Source organism: Tursiops truncatus, chromosome 3 (genome assembly GCF_011762595.2).
Source record: "Tursiops truncatus isolate mTurTru1 chromosome 3, mTurTru1.mat.Y, whole genome shotgun sequence".
NCBI lineage: Eukaryota > Metazoa > Chordata > Mammalia > Artiodactyla > Delphinidae > Tursiops > Tursiops truncatus.
Genome location: NC_047036.1, coordinates 163,685,927 through 163,699,084, shown reverse-complemented (window position 1 = coordinate 163,699,084; position 13,158 = coordinate 163,685,927). Strand labels below are relative to the sequence as shown.

General features: G+C 58.8%; 2 protein-coding genes across 21 annotated transcripts in view; one reads left to right on the top strand and one right to left on the bottom strand.

The window, feature by feature from the left end:
- The window catches only part of DOCK6 (dedicator of cytokinesis 6), a 42,730-nt gene that overhangs the window by 13,917 nt on the left and 15,655 nt on the right, over window positions 1–13,158 (bottom strand). For 13 of the 20 annotated variants that reach the window (XR_004526040.2, XR_012330490.1, XR_012330491.1 and 10 more), the window contains 13 exons: window positions 12,687–12,849; window positions 9,546–9,663; window positions 9,404–9,474; window positions 9,043–9,181; window positions 8,847–8,948; window positions 8,088–8,174; window positions 7,441–7,672; window positions 7,029–7,190; window positions 6,191–6,354; window positions 5,417–5,521; window positions 3,160–3,252; window positions 2,820–2,915; window positions 1,940–2,080 (listed from right to left, as the gene is read on the bottom strand). Coding sequence is in view for 16 of the 20 variants with exons in the window: in XM_073801877.1 (XP_073657978.1) it covers window positions 1,940–2,080; window positions 2,820–2,915; window positions 3,160–3,252; window positions 5,417–5,521; window positions 6,191–6,354; window positions 7,029–7,190; window positions 7,441–7,672; window positions 8,088–8,174; window positions 8,847–8,948; window positions 9,043–9,181; window positions 9,404–9,474; window positions 9,546–9,663; window positions 12,687–12,849 (1,673 nt within the window). In the remaining 4 variants the exon portion in view is untranslated. The remainder of the gene's footprint in view (window positions 1–1,939; window positions 2,081–2,819; window positions 2,916–3,159; window positions 3,253–5,416; window positions 5,522–6,190; window positions 6,355–7,028; window positions 7,191–7,440; window positions 7,673–8,087; window positions 8,175–8,846; window positions 8,949–9,042; window positions 9,182–9,403; window positions 9,475–9,545; window positions 9,664–12,686; window positions 12,850–13,158) is intronic. The other 7 variants (XM_033854256.2, XM_073801875.1, XM_033854261.2 and 4 more) reach the window with 5 other exon arrangements.
- Window positions 10,949–12,679, top strand: ANGPTL8 (angiopoietin like 8). Its single transcript, XM_073801904.1, has 4 exons — window positions 10,949–11,245; window positions 11,427–11,588; window positions 12,120–12,229; window positions 12,311–12,679. Exons 1-4 carry the CDS (start codon window positions 10,949–10,951, stop codon window positions 12,336–12,338), a joined length of 597 nt encoding a protein of 198 aa, XP_073658005.1. The 3' UTR covers window positions 12,339–12,679.

Here is a 13,158-nt window from a genome sequence, read left to right as displayed (position 1 = left end):
GGCCCGCAGTTCCCTGCAACCCAAAGAAACAAAATACAAAATCCACCTGAGCTCTGAGTCCTCAAGTGGGGCAGAGACTTGTGCGTGGAGCCTGACACAGTTGGTACTCCATAAATGTCAAGTGAAGGAATGAAACCGCTGTGGCCCGTCACTGATACCCCCCCAGCGCTGTGACGAAGGTGCTTCTCAAGGGCATTGTTCTTCCCTGCAGCCCTTTTTTTCTTTTTTTTAAAAGAAGATGTTGGGGTTAGGAATTTATTAATTAATTAATTTATTTTTGCTGTGTTGGGTCTTCGTTTCTGTGCGAGGGCTTTCTCTAGTTGGGGCAAGCGGGGGCCACTCTTCATCACGGTGCGCGGGCCCCTCACTATCGCGGCCTCTCTTGTTGTGGAGCACAGGCTCCAGATGCGCAGGCTCAGTAGTTGTGGCTCACGGGCCTAGTTGCTCCGCGGCATGTGGGATCCTCCCAGACCAGGGCTCAAACCCGTGTCCCCTGCAGGCAGATTCTCAACCACTAAGGCACCAGGGAAGCCCCTTCCTGCAGCCCTTTTGAGGAGGGTTTCCTCATAATCTGGATCAGCCTCCGGGAACTCAGCCCCTGGGGAGGCTCTAGCGAAACAAGGTTAAAACCTTTGAGACCAGCCCAGAGGTCGCAGGGGATTGCACAAGGACCAGCTTGGGCCAACTAGCATTTCAAAAATCTGGAAAATTCCCATCAAATCCGAAGTCCCCTTTCTCTTTAAAAATCAGACATTCTGGCCACATGCCCTCTGGTCCACCATAAGCCCTACTCCCCCAACTGAAGCTGGTGGTGAGGGTTCAAATCCCCATTCTGCCCATTCCCACTTATATGGTATCAAGTTGTTACTCAGTCATTCTTTGCCTCCGTTTCTCCAACAGTATAATGGAGGAAACAATACTACTAACTTCATGGAGTTGTTGGGAGAGTTTAATGTGATCCATCTAAAGTATTTAGGTAGGGGCTTCCCTGGTGGCACAGTGTTAAGAATCCGCCTGCCAATGCAGGGGACATGGGTTTGAGGCCTGGTCCGGGAAGATCCTTCATGCCGCGGAGCAACTAAGCCCGTGCACCACAACTACTGAGCCTGCACGCCCCAACTACTGAAGCCTGCGTGCCTAGAGCCCGTGCTCCGCAACAAGAGAAGACACTGCAATGAGAAGCCCGCGCACCGCAATAAAGAGTAGCCCCCGCTCGCCACAGCTAGAGAAAGCCCGCGCACAGCAATGGAGACCCAGTGCAGCCAAAAATAAACAAATAAAAATAAATAAATAAAATTCAAAAATAAAGTATTTAAGTACACAGTAAGAGCTCAATAAATGCATAATTTTATTACTATTATCACTGTCTGCCCAGCTTCTGTGAGCACTGGAATTAGTGGTCCAGGGCCTGGATAACCATCAAGGTCTCGGAACATCGACATCCATTTACCGAGTACTTACTGTATTCTGACACTGTGCTGAGGGCTAGTGCATCTGCCCTGTCACCTCTCTGCCTTCACCAACTCCCACTCTCCACTTTGTTCACTTCACCCCAGCCACTCACCGCCTCACTGCTCCTCTGACAGTGGCACGGTCCTACCTCAGGGCCTTTGCACTTGCTGTTCCCCCCCTGACTGGAATGCTCTTCCCCCAGATATCACATAGATTGCTCCCTCATGTCCTTCAAGTCTTCCCCTAAAAGTCAGCTCCGTGAGGGTAAGGAACTGGGTCTGTTTTGTTCACTGCTGTGTCTCTAGTTCCCAGCACAGGGCTGTGCTTAAGAAATAGATGTTGTGTGAACAGGCTGATTCAGCAAATGGGATTCGTGGTCTTGTAGCCAGGAGGCACTGGACAGGACTGATGCCTCATGTGGCTGGCTCTATGTCCTCCCTAAGCACCCCTGCCCCACCCTCCCTCCATGGAGGCCCCTCCCCCTTACCTTGTGGACGCGGGTGATGACCTCCAGGCCCACAGAGCCCACCAGGGCAGCAATGTCATCCAGGAAGCGCCCAGGGAAGCGAAGCTTGCGGGGTGTGTCCAGCTTCTGGCCCAGAAGCAGGTGCAGCGCCATGCTTTTCACCTGGGGGTGGGGGAAGAGGGTGGGGGGTGGGTCTTGAGGGGCTGTGGGTGGAGGTGGCCTGCCAGAAGGGAGCAGATGGGTGGGCTGTGAGTGGTGGCTTGAAGTGGGCTAAAGGTGGGCATGAGGGGTCCTGGATGTGGCTTGAGCCCTGTAGTTATGGGGTGAGAGTGGGGCCTGATAGCTGTGGGGAGGGCCCAAGAGCTGTGGGTGGGACTTTGCAGGTTGTGGGTGGGGCTTGAGAAGGACATGGGCGGGGCCTTGAGTGGGTGCGAGGCTGAGAGAGTATGGGTGGGGCTAGAGCAGGTCTCCAGGGGTCAACGTCTGACTGTAGGTAGGAGGGTGGGGCTTGAAGGCCCACCAGATTGAGGGGGGACGGCTGTAGTCAGGAGGAATAGTTCAAGGCACCTCTTGAAGAGTTTGGGGGATGTCTCCAGTCTGATCCCAACAGTTTCCTTCTCTCTCTTGCAGGGGAGGCCTCCTTGCTAGCTGGGGGTCTCTCAATGGTCTTATAGGGAAGGTGGGTAGTGGGGATCCTTCTCGCTGTGCAAGGGGTTTCAGGGAACTTTCAGGGGGCCTCTCCAGGGAGAGATTCCCTTAGGCATCTCTTATCTCTCTCTACGTGTGGGTCTCTTGGGGCCACTTCTCAGGGGGCTTAGGTACAATCTCAGGGGGCTTCTCTCCCCAAGGAGAGTCTCCCCTGGGGGCCCCTTGTTCTTGGGCGGGGAGGAAGGCGTCTCACCATGAGCTGGAAGAAGAACCAGGCATGCTGCAGGACAGCCTCGCGCACGGCACTGCCGCTGACCACCCACTGCAGGGCCAGCTCCTCGTGAAGCAGCTGGGGGCAGGGGCAGGGATCACAGAGAGCAGAGGAGCCCACCCCGTACCCCCGTCTGGAGGGCGTGACAGGGGAGGATGCAGCTGGAGGGCTTGGGATTAGAGCAGCGAGAGGCCATGCAGGAGGAAAGGGGCCAGGAGGAGTCAATGTGCCCTTTCCCCGGGCTCTCCAGACCCTGCTGGGCTCGAGGGCAAGGGAGCTCTGGACCCCAAAATGGAGTCACCCACCCCCTGCCTCCCACTACCTTCTGCACAGTGGGTCTCGGCTGGGTGGCTGGTGGGGTCGAGGAGGAGCCCTCGAGGTAGGAAGAGGTTCGGCTAGAGCTGCGGTCGATGGCCTATGATGGGATGGCGAGGGGATGGGATGGCGAGGGGGGTCAGAGTGGGTGCAGGCGGTATGGATAGAGGAGAGAGACAGTCGGCGTGGATGGAGGAAAGACATGGCCGTGTGGACAGACAGCGGGGACGTGGATGGGGAGAGCCGTGTTAATAAAGACAGAAGTGTGTGGGAGCGGATGGAGAGAGTAAGAATGTGATGGAAGAGACGAGAAGAAGCAAGACACAGGTAAGGAGGGGACAAGCAGGGTGAACGGAACAGGCAAGAATGTGGACGGGAACCCATCAGATGGAGCAGGACCCAGCAGACAAAGATAAGAGAAAAGACATGGGAGGAGTGGAGGTGGGGAGGGTAAAATCAGTGTAGACGGAGAAGAGAACGTGGTCAGAGGAGGTGAGCCAAGTGGGGACGAGGGCGGAGAGTGCGTGTGAGTCCGTGAGTCCAGGGATGGACAGAGGAGGCGGAGGGCACCAGGGTGGAGGAGGAAGAGTGCAGACAGGGGTGTAGAGTGTAGACAAAGGGGATTAAAGGGAGGATGGAGGAGGAGAAATAAGAAAAAGAAAGATAAGGACAGAGGAGGTGAGGTGGTGATGAGAGACGGTAGGAGCAGCCAAGAGAGCCCCGGTTTCCAGGCCTGGCCCCGCTCCAGCCTTGCTTGGGGCCTTGCCGGGCCTCAGTGTCCCCATCTGTGAAATGGGCATGAGGTGCTCAAGCTCCACTCTCCCCGCCTCCTTTGCTGCTCAGGTGAGGCCGCTGACAGGGAGAGGAGACCCAGTGATGGAGCTGGCCCGGCCCTGGAAACTGCCCAGGTCCTTGCCTTGGCCGTGGGGGCCCCCCCAGCTCCCATAGTCCCAGCCACACGCCCTGGGCTCCTCAGCCCGCATCAGATGGGCCATCTACCGCAAAGGCCAGCCTCACTGCCGCCTCCTGCCTGGAATGCCTGCCCTCCTGCCACCTTGTCACCTCTTATGTGCTCTTCCAGGCCCAGCTGACACCCCAGAGAACTGAGGGCACTGGTGGGGAGACCTGTTAAAAACATGGGGGGACTGGAAAGGCCCATGAACCCAGACTCCCAGCAAATCTTAGAAGACCGTCCAAAAGTCCCCCTGCTCGTGCTGTGAACAGTTCCCTGGCTGCCATGCGGTGCAGGTTGCCTAGGTGACAGGTACAGAGCTGGAACACGGCCTGGGGCCAGGTATGCAGGGAATCCAGCCCTTGGTGCCCAGGGGCCTCTGAGCTTGGTTCCAACCTCTGCATATGCCTTTCCCTCCATCTGGAACACCCACCCTTCACTGGCTGGCTCTATCTTACCCTTCAGGTACCAGCAAAAATGTCACCTCCCGGGAGAGCCTCCCCAGACCACCCAGAGGGAGGCTGGTGGCCTGTTTCAGTTCGTTTCCTTTCAGGTATTTTCACCCGCTGCACTTATATATCCATGTGTTTGTTTGATGGGTGTCTCTCTCCCCGACTAGCCAGTAACTCAGGGATGAAGCTGGGTTGAGGATCTATCTCCCCAACAAAATCTTGCCTGTGATGCCCTAACTCCCTCCCAGGCTCGGACCGCTGCACTGAATAGCAAGTCTTCACTTCTGAAAATTCAGAACCTGGGGCGCAGGAGGAGCCCACAGCAGAACCAGGACTTGATCCCGATCCAGGGTCTGATGGCAAAGCCCCTCCCCACACCAGGTCCCAGGAAGGGGCAAAGCAAAGGAAGCTGCCCACAGGGGTCGCTCTGCCTGAAACGGGGTTGGGGAGCCCAGAGGTTCAGTTCCATCCCCTGGGCATCATTCAGGCTGCTGTGTCAAGGGGACAGTTGAGAGTCCCCCGAACAGAGTGGATTAAAGGGAGAGAAACAGGCCATGCGGGACAGTGAGGTTAGAGCGGCTGAATGTGCATATCATTTGCATGCTATTTGCATACCACCCTGCCCCTTCTGTCTCTGCCTGAGGCTGTGGTCTGTGTGGCAGCAAAAGGCTGGTTAAGATGACCCTGTGTTGCCTACAACATCCACTCCACAGCCCCAAACAAAGGCGGGGGCGGGGGGGGGGGGTGTCCGCTGCCTCCTCCAGGCAGCCCCCCTAGGTTAGTCGGCCCCAGCCAGGAAGGTGGGAGGAGCTCATGCTGAGGTGGGGTGACACACGTGCAGGGGCAGGCAGGGAGGGCACCTGTCTGGGGTCGGCCCCACAATAAGGGGGTGCCCGTCGCAGCACCGCCTTGCTGCCTCCTGGAGCATAAGCAGAATTCACCCAGGAGTGTGAGCGGTCGATACCCTGGAGATACACGGATAAGTGGTAGCATCTATGGGCAGAGGGCAGGGAAACCAGCGTGAAACACCAAGCGTGCTCACTGTCCTGGGCCACACGTGTGCCCACGTGGACACCCACACGCAACCCTGGAATATGTGTGTGTGCGCAACTGCGCATGGGGTGCACACGTATATGCATCCCGCATACGTCTGTGCGTGGAATGCATGAGTACATGCACCCGCGTTCCCATGTGCGTGGGGTGCGTGCATATACGTGCCCCGTGTACGTACATGCATAGGGTACACATGGAAATGCACCACTGCGCTATGTACATGGTGCTCTTTTTTCAAGATCCAGTCACCTGTCCTTGGGTCAGCCTAAGAGTCCGAGTCACAGCTCCCAACCTGTGACAGCCAGGGCCCAACCCTAATGTCCAGGGTCAAGTCTATTTTTTTTTGGCCAGTCTGTGTGGCTTGCAGGATCTTGGTTCCCTGACCAGGGATTGAACCCGCACCCTTGGCAGTGAGAGCTTGGAGTCCTAACCACTGGACCGCCAGGGAATAACCCAGGGTCAAGTCTTCATCCATGCTGTTGGCTGTCTTTCCTATCCTCTGTCAATACTGAGATCTTTCACCTGCCCACCTGGCAGCCATGACCACTGAGGCTGGAGAGAGCAGGGGCCCCTTGCCCTACCTTGCTGGCCAGGATGCGGGAGACCTCGTCATCCACGGAGCCAGGGGCCACGGCCAGGTCAGGGTTGCTGCTGCTGATACTCTTAGAGCGGGCCAGGTAGAGGCTTGCGGGGCGGCCAGGGCCATGGGCCAGCGTGGCAGGCTGCAGCGTCACTGGAGGGGCCCCTGATGATAGAAGGAATATATATGCTCAGCCCCCTGCCCACCTGCCCTCATGACCCCCTGCCCCTTCCCAGTCAGCTGCCGTTGGCGAAGTCACTTTCTTTCTCTGAACCTCTAGGTTCTTCGCCTGTAAAATGGGTGTGATAATGGCTCTGCCTCACAGCAATTTTGGGGAGAATGAAAAACACTGAGAACGGTGCCTGGCACGTTATAAGTCTTAGTGCTAATTGTCAATTATTTAGCAAATGAAAAAAAATCCAACTTTACTGAGCGCTCAGTGTGCCAAGCATCTTGCATGGATTACTATGCCATTGACTACTACTAGCACCCCTGTGAGAGGCACTATTATTATCATCGTTTTATAGATGGGAAAACAGGCCCAGAGAGGTCAAGTCACTGGCCCAGAGTCACAGAGCTTGTAGGCAGAACTGAGATTCAAACCCAGACAGCTCTGCTTGAGTCCCTGCTTGCTGACTGGCTGAATCACATGCCACTCAAGTTTACAAAGACCACTCCCCTGGGGCTGGGGCAAAAAGTTCTCTCTCTCTCTCCTGTAAATTGCCCAAACCAACCAAAGCCTGTGCAGCCTCAGGACCTTTGCACATGCCCTTCCCTTTGCTTGGGATGCTCTGGTCCCAGGTATTTCCCGTGCCGCAGGGTCTCCCACCAACACTCACCACCTGGGAGGCTGGGCTCCGTGCCAGGCAGTCGGAAGGCATAGTAGACATAGGCAGCCAGCAGTGGGCAGTGACCACGGGCATCCTGGGCAGCCTCCAGGCTCCGGTGGACGAGGCTGACTACATGAGCCATTGCTTCAAAGGCTACACGACCCAGGTTTACTGCCGGGCAGAAGAGAGTTCAAGTTCCAGGTCCCAGGGCTTCCCACTTCCCCAGGGAAGAGACTTCAGGGTCCAGGGGGCTCACGTGGCCATCAAAAATTCAGGGGACTAGGGGACTGAGGGGCCATTTTTCAGATTGGAAAACTGAGACCAGAGAGATAAATGGGCTATGGGAGGTCACCCAGGACCAGGGGACCCAAGGCCCATTCTCCAGATGGGGAAACTAAGGTATGAGGCTGTGCCCGCGCACCGATCTGGCCGCCGATGATGGGGGGCCGCACGACCAGGCGTACGAGCTTGTCCAGTACGTGGTGGGAGAAGGCGACAAGGGGTTCAGGGCTGGCGAGTCGCAGGGCCACCAGGCTGGCCCGCAGCTCCTGTTCCACGGTGCTCTCGCTCAGCACGGCATCCTTGAGCCGGAATGGAAAGGCCCCTTCCTCCAGGACGTGCACCAGGGTGAAGAATTTGTCCAGGTAGGGGTCCTGGTGGGAGACCAGGGGTGAGCAGGGCGAGGCCAGGGCCCCCAGTCCAGAAAGGGCCCAGGGGATCGAGTGCGAGGCTGAGTAGGCTGGGACACCGAGGCTTGGGATCAGTGAACGGAAAATACATGAGAAAAGGGACAAGACGGTAGATCAAGAAGAAAAGGAAAAGGTGGGGGGTGATCACAGAAATGACAAGGGACAAATCGGGTGGGGGGAGGAGAGACCATGCAAAGGCCAAAGCTCCAGCTAGGACGGCCACTGGCACGGCCGCCCCCGCCTGAGTCAGCAGCTTCCCTGGAGCCTGGCCCCGCTGACCAAAGTCGTGTCCAATGGCCCGAAGCCAGGCCTCCGTGGTCAGCGGAAACTGTTGCCCAACCCCAGGGCCGGACTCCTGGGCTCTGGCCCCACCCCCTACCTGGGGGTGCACAGACGACACAGCCGTGAGCTCCACGCTGAACACACCCTTGTGGCCATCCACCCAGCGCATGCCCGGCAGCGCCACCTGCGGGAGGGACACACCAAGTGGGCACCGGCCGGCCCTCCCCACCGCTCAGGCCACCAGCCTCAGCCATTGCGACACTGTGGCCCGAGCACAGCCCCGCCCCGGGGAGCCACCTGGCACCCTGCCCCCGGGCCCCGCCCAACCCAGAGATGGGGGCAGATGGAGGGGAGCGCTACGGGGTTCCACCGGGCAGGCCGGAAGCCTGGGATGCTCACGGGAGAATGGAGACCCAGAGTGACTGTTATTGGAGGGCATGAACAGGAAATAGCATGATGGGAGGACTCCAGGTCCCCGGGGTGCAAATTAAAGGCTATGTGGGAGGGTGACAGAACATTCGCATGGGGAGGGGGTGCCCTAGGGACAGTGATTAGGGAGGCAAGCAGGGCTGCAAGTGGGGGGCTGCAGCGGGGAGGCAGTGGAATCTCACTATGGAACAGTGAGTGCAGAGGCAGGGGAGGGGTCAGTAACGAGGCAGGGCTAGTCGGGGACAGCAGATCACACAGGATTAATAATGGGGGTGGGTGTGACGAGGCAGGCAGGGGCCCCGGAGGCCCTAATGGAGGACAAGGCTCCCAGGGGTGTTGGTGGGAAGGAAAGCAGGGCACGAATAGGGGACTTGGGAGCACTGATGGGGGACAGGGTGCTAGTTGGCAGGGAGTCCAGAGCACGTACGTCCGGTGTGAGCACGGAGTAGCTGGGCGGGGGCTGATCCACGGACACAGGGAGGCAGAAGGGGCCGGTCCTCAGGCGGCCGTGCTGCAGCAGTGGGATCCACTGGGGGGAGGCTGGGGGTCAGGTATGGGGCCGGACGGTGGGCAGGAGGGCTGGGCATGGGGGTGCGGGCTGGCAGTGGTGGAGGGGAGCTCACAGTAAAGCCCACAGGAGTCTCCAGGGCCGTGCCTGGCCGGGGCTGGCAGCTGACGTGGTAGAAGGTGAACAGCAGGTGGTGGTTCTCGGTCACACAGGCCGGGAGACGCAGCTTAAATTCCTCGTAGAATTCAGGGGACCTGGCAGGGCCGGCTGGGGGTTCTGCTGGGGGCCGGGCTCCCCCTTGCCTGCCCCGCCCCGTCTGCCACACGTTCCCCCAGTGCTGCTGGGCCCCACTGTCCCTGCTCTCTGCCTCGGGTTCCCGCATTAGCACTCCAGGAGACGGCACCCCTCCCCCGACCCTGGCGCCCCTTCCTGCCCCACTGTACCCCCATCAGTCCCCCCACCCCGACCCCACATACTTGTTATGGTAGACCACTGGTGTGAAGGCCTCGCGGGTGAATTCGCTGCAGCTGGACTTGCCAAAGATGACCTGGGGGAGCAGGGGCATGAGGGGCCGGTGGGGGACACCCCGCCCACCTCCCCCTGGGCCCCGCCACTGACCGGCAGGGCCTGGCTGGGGTCCTCGCCCGCCATGTACTGCACTCGCACAGTGAGGTTGCGCACGGAGCCCTGGCGGCTGCTGAAGTTGAGGCTGTGCGGGTACACGTACAGCAGGTTCCTGCGGGGGCAGGGGCATGTCCACGTCAGAGGGACAGAGAGCCGGGGGACGGTGGCCACACCACTGGGGCACTGAGAGCCGGGTCAGGGACACGTATGGGCACCAGGCGGGAGATGTGACTGGCAGAGAATGGAGGACAGACGGGCACCCTCAGAGCACAGACGGTGGGAACAGAGGGACTTCGGGGGTACTGAGGGTACACAGTGAGGCAGAGGGCAGGAGACAGATGGGTGCTGAGGGCCAGACTTCCGAGAAGGTAGCCCGGGCAACCAGCACCAGGCCTGAGCCCTGCGCAGGCTGACCTGCCCATCACCCAGCTCAGCAGCCTGACCACCCCTTCCCCCAGAAGAGGCCACTAGAATTATATGGCGTGTCTCTCAGGCGGGGAAACCAAGGCTGGAGTTGAAGGCAAGGGCTGGGCTGGGGTCAGGGTTCTGTCTCCCTCCCCCAGGGTAACTCCATTCAAACCCTAACTGCCCCCTGGGCCTCAGTTTCCCTATCTGTCTAATGGGGGGCACCAAGCCTCCCCAGCTGAGCCTTTGTAATACCAATGATGCTAAATTACAAAAATGTCAATGATTGCACCAAACACTAATGTGGCACCGGCTGGCTCTGGGTGTGTTGGGCTCTGTTCTAAGCACCCGACGTGAAATGACTCATTTATTTCTCACCAGCAGGCTGTGGGCAGGGACTCACATCACACTCCATTTCACAGGGAAACAGAGGCACTTGCCCACAGTCATCCAGGGAGACAAATGGCAGTTAGCATTGAGCCAGGGTACGTGGAGGTCCTGGAGTCAGGCTGTGTGGCCCTGGGAGAGTCTCCACCATCTGTACCTGCTCCCTTAGCTCTTAACCAGGCCGACAAAAACTCCAGCATCACAGGCTCATGGGAGGATTATGAGACCAGCTACTATAACAGCAGTGGGACAGCTCTGGGCAAACCACTGGAACTCATAAAAGCTTCACTGTTATTGCCGTTATTGTTGTCATGCCTATCCACAGGAGGGGGAACTGAGGCTAGGAGCCGTAGGGTCTCCCAGCAGGGCCTGGGCCTGTTCTCTCCTAGCGTCCCCAGCCCACACCTGGCCCCGAGCCCCAGCCAGCGTGATACCAGCGTGGCCCGGCTGGACATTCGCCTGATGCAACTTTAGTGCCAGCCAGGCCCTTGCACAACACGGGGCACCCGGTTGGCCAGTTAACGATTGACCTGAGGTTAAGGGGGGTGTTAAGGCATAAAAGGCAGCAGCAGTGTTGCTGTGGCCACACCCCCAGCCCCCCAGTCATGCCCATGCTCATGCTGTGTCTGCTGTGCGCCCTGGCGATGGTGGCCCAGCCTGCCCCGGTGGCCCCCATGAGCGGCTCGGAGCCGGCGCAGCAGGAGGAGCTGACCCTGCTCTTTCACGGGGCCCTGCAGCTGAGCCAGGCTCTCAACGGCGTGTACAGGGCCACCGAGGCACAGCTGACAGAGGCCGGGCGCAGCCTGAGTCTCTATGGCCAGGCGCTGGGGCTCCTGAGGCAGGAGGTCAGCCAGGGCCAGGATGCAGCCCAGGAGCTACGTGCGAGCCTACTGGAGATGCAGGTAGACGCTGCAGTTGGGGTGTTGTGGGGTGGATAGGAGTCTATGGGAGAGTTATGCCTAGGGTGACCAACTGTCAGGTTTTCCCAGGACTGAGGGTGGTCCTGGAATACAGGATTTCCAGTGTTAAAATCAGGTCAGTCCCAGTAGGTCATCCTACTAACATCCGCTATCTATTGATCAGATGGCAGAGGATGGTCTCAAGCTGCAGGCAGAAGCCACAGCCCAGGCGCTGGAGGAAGTGGCCCAAGGACAGCAGGTGCTGCGGAAGAAAATGAAGCGGATGGAAGTCCAGCTGAGAGGCGCTTGGCTGGGCCATGCCCGCCAAGAATTTGAGGCCTTAAAGGTAAGGGGTTCCCAGCCCTGGGGGAGTCAAGACCCTGATTCACAACCAGACCTCATTTCTGAACCTTTTGTCCCAGAGACCCCCCAAAGGTCAGCCTTCCAGCACCCTGGCCTCTACTCTGTGTGCCTCTGGGCAAAACCCATGTCCCTTCCCATGCCTCAGTTTCCCTATTTGCAAATAAGGGCGACAACTGATTTCTCAAAGCAGAGCCAGGGACTCAGTGCAGATAAAATCCTCAGTAGGGGGTGGCACATGGGAGTTACTCAATAAATGCATACTATTTAGAGAATTTCTTGAGTGCCCATGATGTATCCAGGCACTGTTTTATGCCCTCTAAAATTCCATGCTCGTAACAACCCCACAGAGGGACTCCTGTTTCATCCCCATTTTACAGGTGGGGAAGTTGAGGCCAAGGAGTGGCAGTGACTTGCCGGGTCGCACAGATGCAGTGGGGAGCAGGGGGGTCTGGGTGGGGTCGAGGGACGGGAGATGAGGAGGCCCCCAGCTGAGGTTTCTGTCCTGACCCCACAGGCCCATGCAGACAAGCAGAGCCACATCGTGTGGGCCCTCGTGGGCCACATGCAGCGACAGAAGCAGGAGATGATGGCGCAGCAGCAGCGGCTGAGAGATATTCAGGAGAGGTGTGCCTGGTGGGGGGTTGGGCGTGCCGGGCAGCGGGATGGGGACCCCTGCGCCTTGCCTGAACCTCACCTCCCTCCCAGACTCCACACGGCGGCGCTCCCAGCCTGAGACCTGTCTGGGTGGAACTGAGGACCAGTCACGCACCGGGGGATGCTGCCATGCCCCACGCGGCCCCTGCACAGGGAGGAGCTGCCTGTCTGCTGAGGTCGGCCAGGGCGCTGGGCCCCACTTCCGGCCATGGAGCAGAGACGAAAGCAGGCAGGGACGCAGGCAGAGGACACGGACCGTCGAGGAGGGGTGGAGGAAGGACACGCCCCTTCATTCCTATCCATCCCCCATTAAAGCAGAGCAGTGGCATCTCAGGCCAGTGTCTGTGAGTGTCGGGGAAAGGGCATCTCCCTTTGCACGATGCCTGAATGCCCCTATTCAAGTGCCCGGCTGCCCCAGAGGCTGTACCTGTAGCTGGTGTGGGGGGCGTAGACCTCACGGGCGGGGAACTCCAGAATCTCCTTGGTGGGCCGACCCCTGGGGTCTGGGTAGGGCTTGACATGAAGCAGCTCCGGGGAGAGGCAGAAGTGGGGGTTCTCAGGGGCTGGGGAGATGTCAATCTTGAGCTGGGCTGGGGAGGGGGTAGTCAGTTTGCACATGCCTGGGAGCCTCGAGCCGGGCCCTACCTCTCTGGGCTTCGGATCAGGGCTCTGACTCTCCCACAACACCCTCTGGTGGCTCTATCCTTCAGGTGCTAAGGCTGAAAGATGGCCTCAACTCCCATGTCTTGCCCTCATATTTGATCAGCTCTGCCCACCACATTCCCCGTGTGACCCACTATCTATCTGTCTTATTTATTCTTTTTTTTTTTTTTGGCCGCACCCCGCGGCATGCGGGATCTTCCCCAACCAGGGATCGAACCCGTGCCCCCTGTAGTGGA

Coding starts and splice junctions, on each gene's coding strand:
- ANGPTL8 (XM_073801904.1), top strand. CDS start 10,949: ATGCCCATGCTCATGCTGTGTCTGCTGTGCGCCCTGGCGATGGTGGCC. Junction 11,246..11,426: donor CGAGCCTACTGGAGATGCAG/GTAGACGCTGCA, acceptor TCTATTGATCAG/ATGGCAGAGGATGGTCTCAA. Junction 11,589..12,119: donor AAGAATTTGAGGCCTTAAAG/GTAAGGGGTTCC, acceptor CTGACCCCACAG/GCCCATGCAGACAAGCAGAG.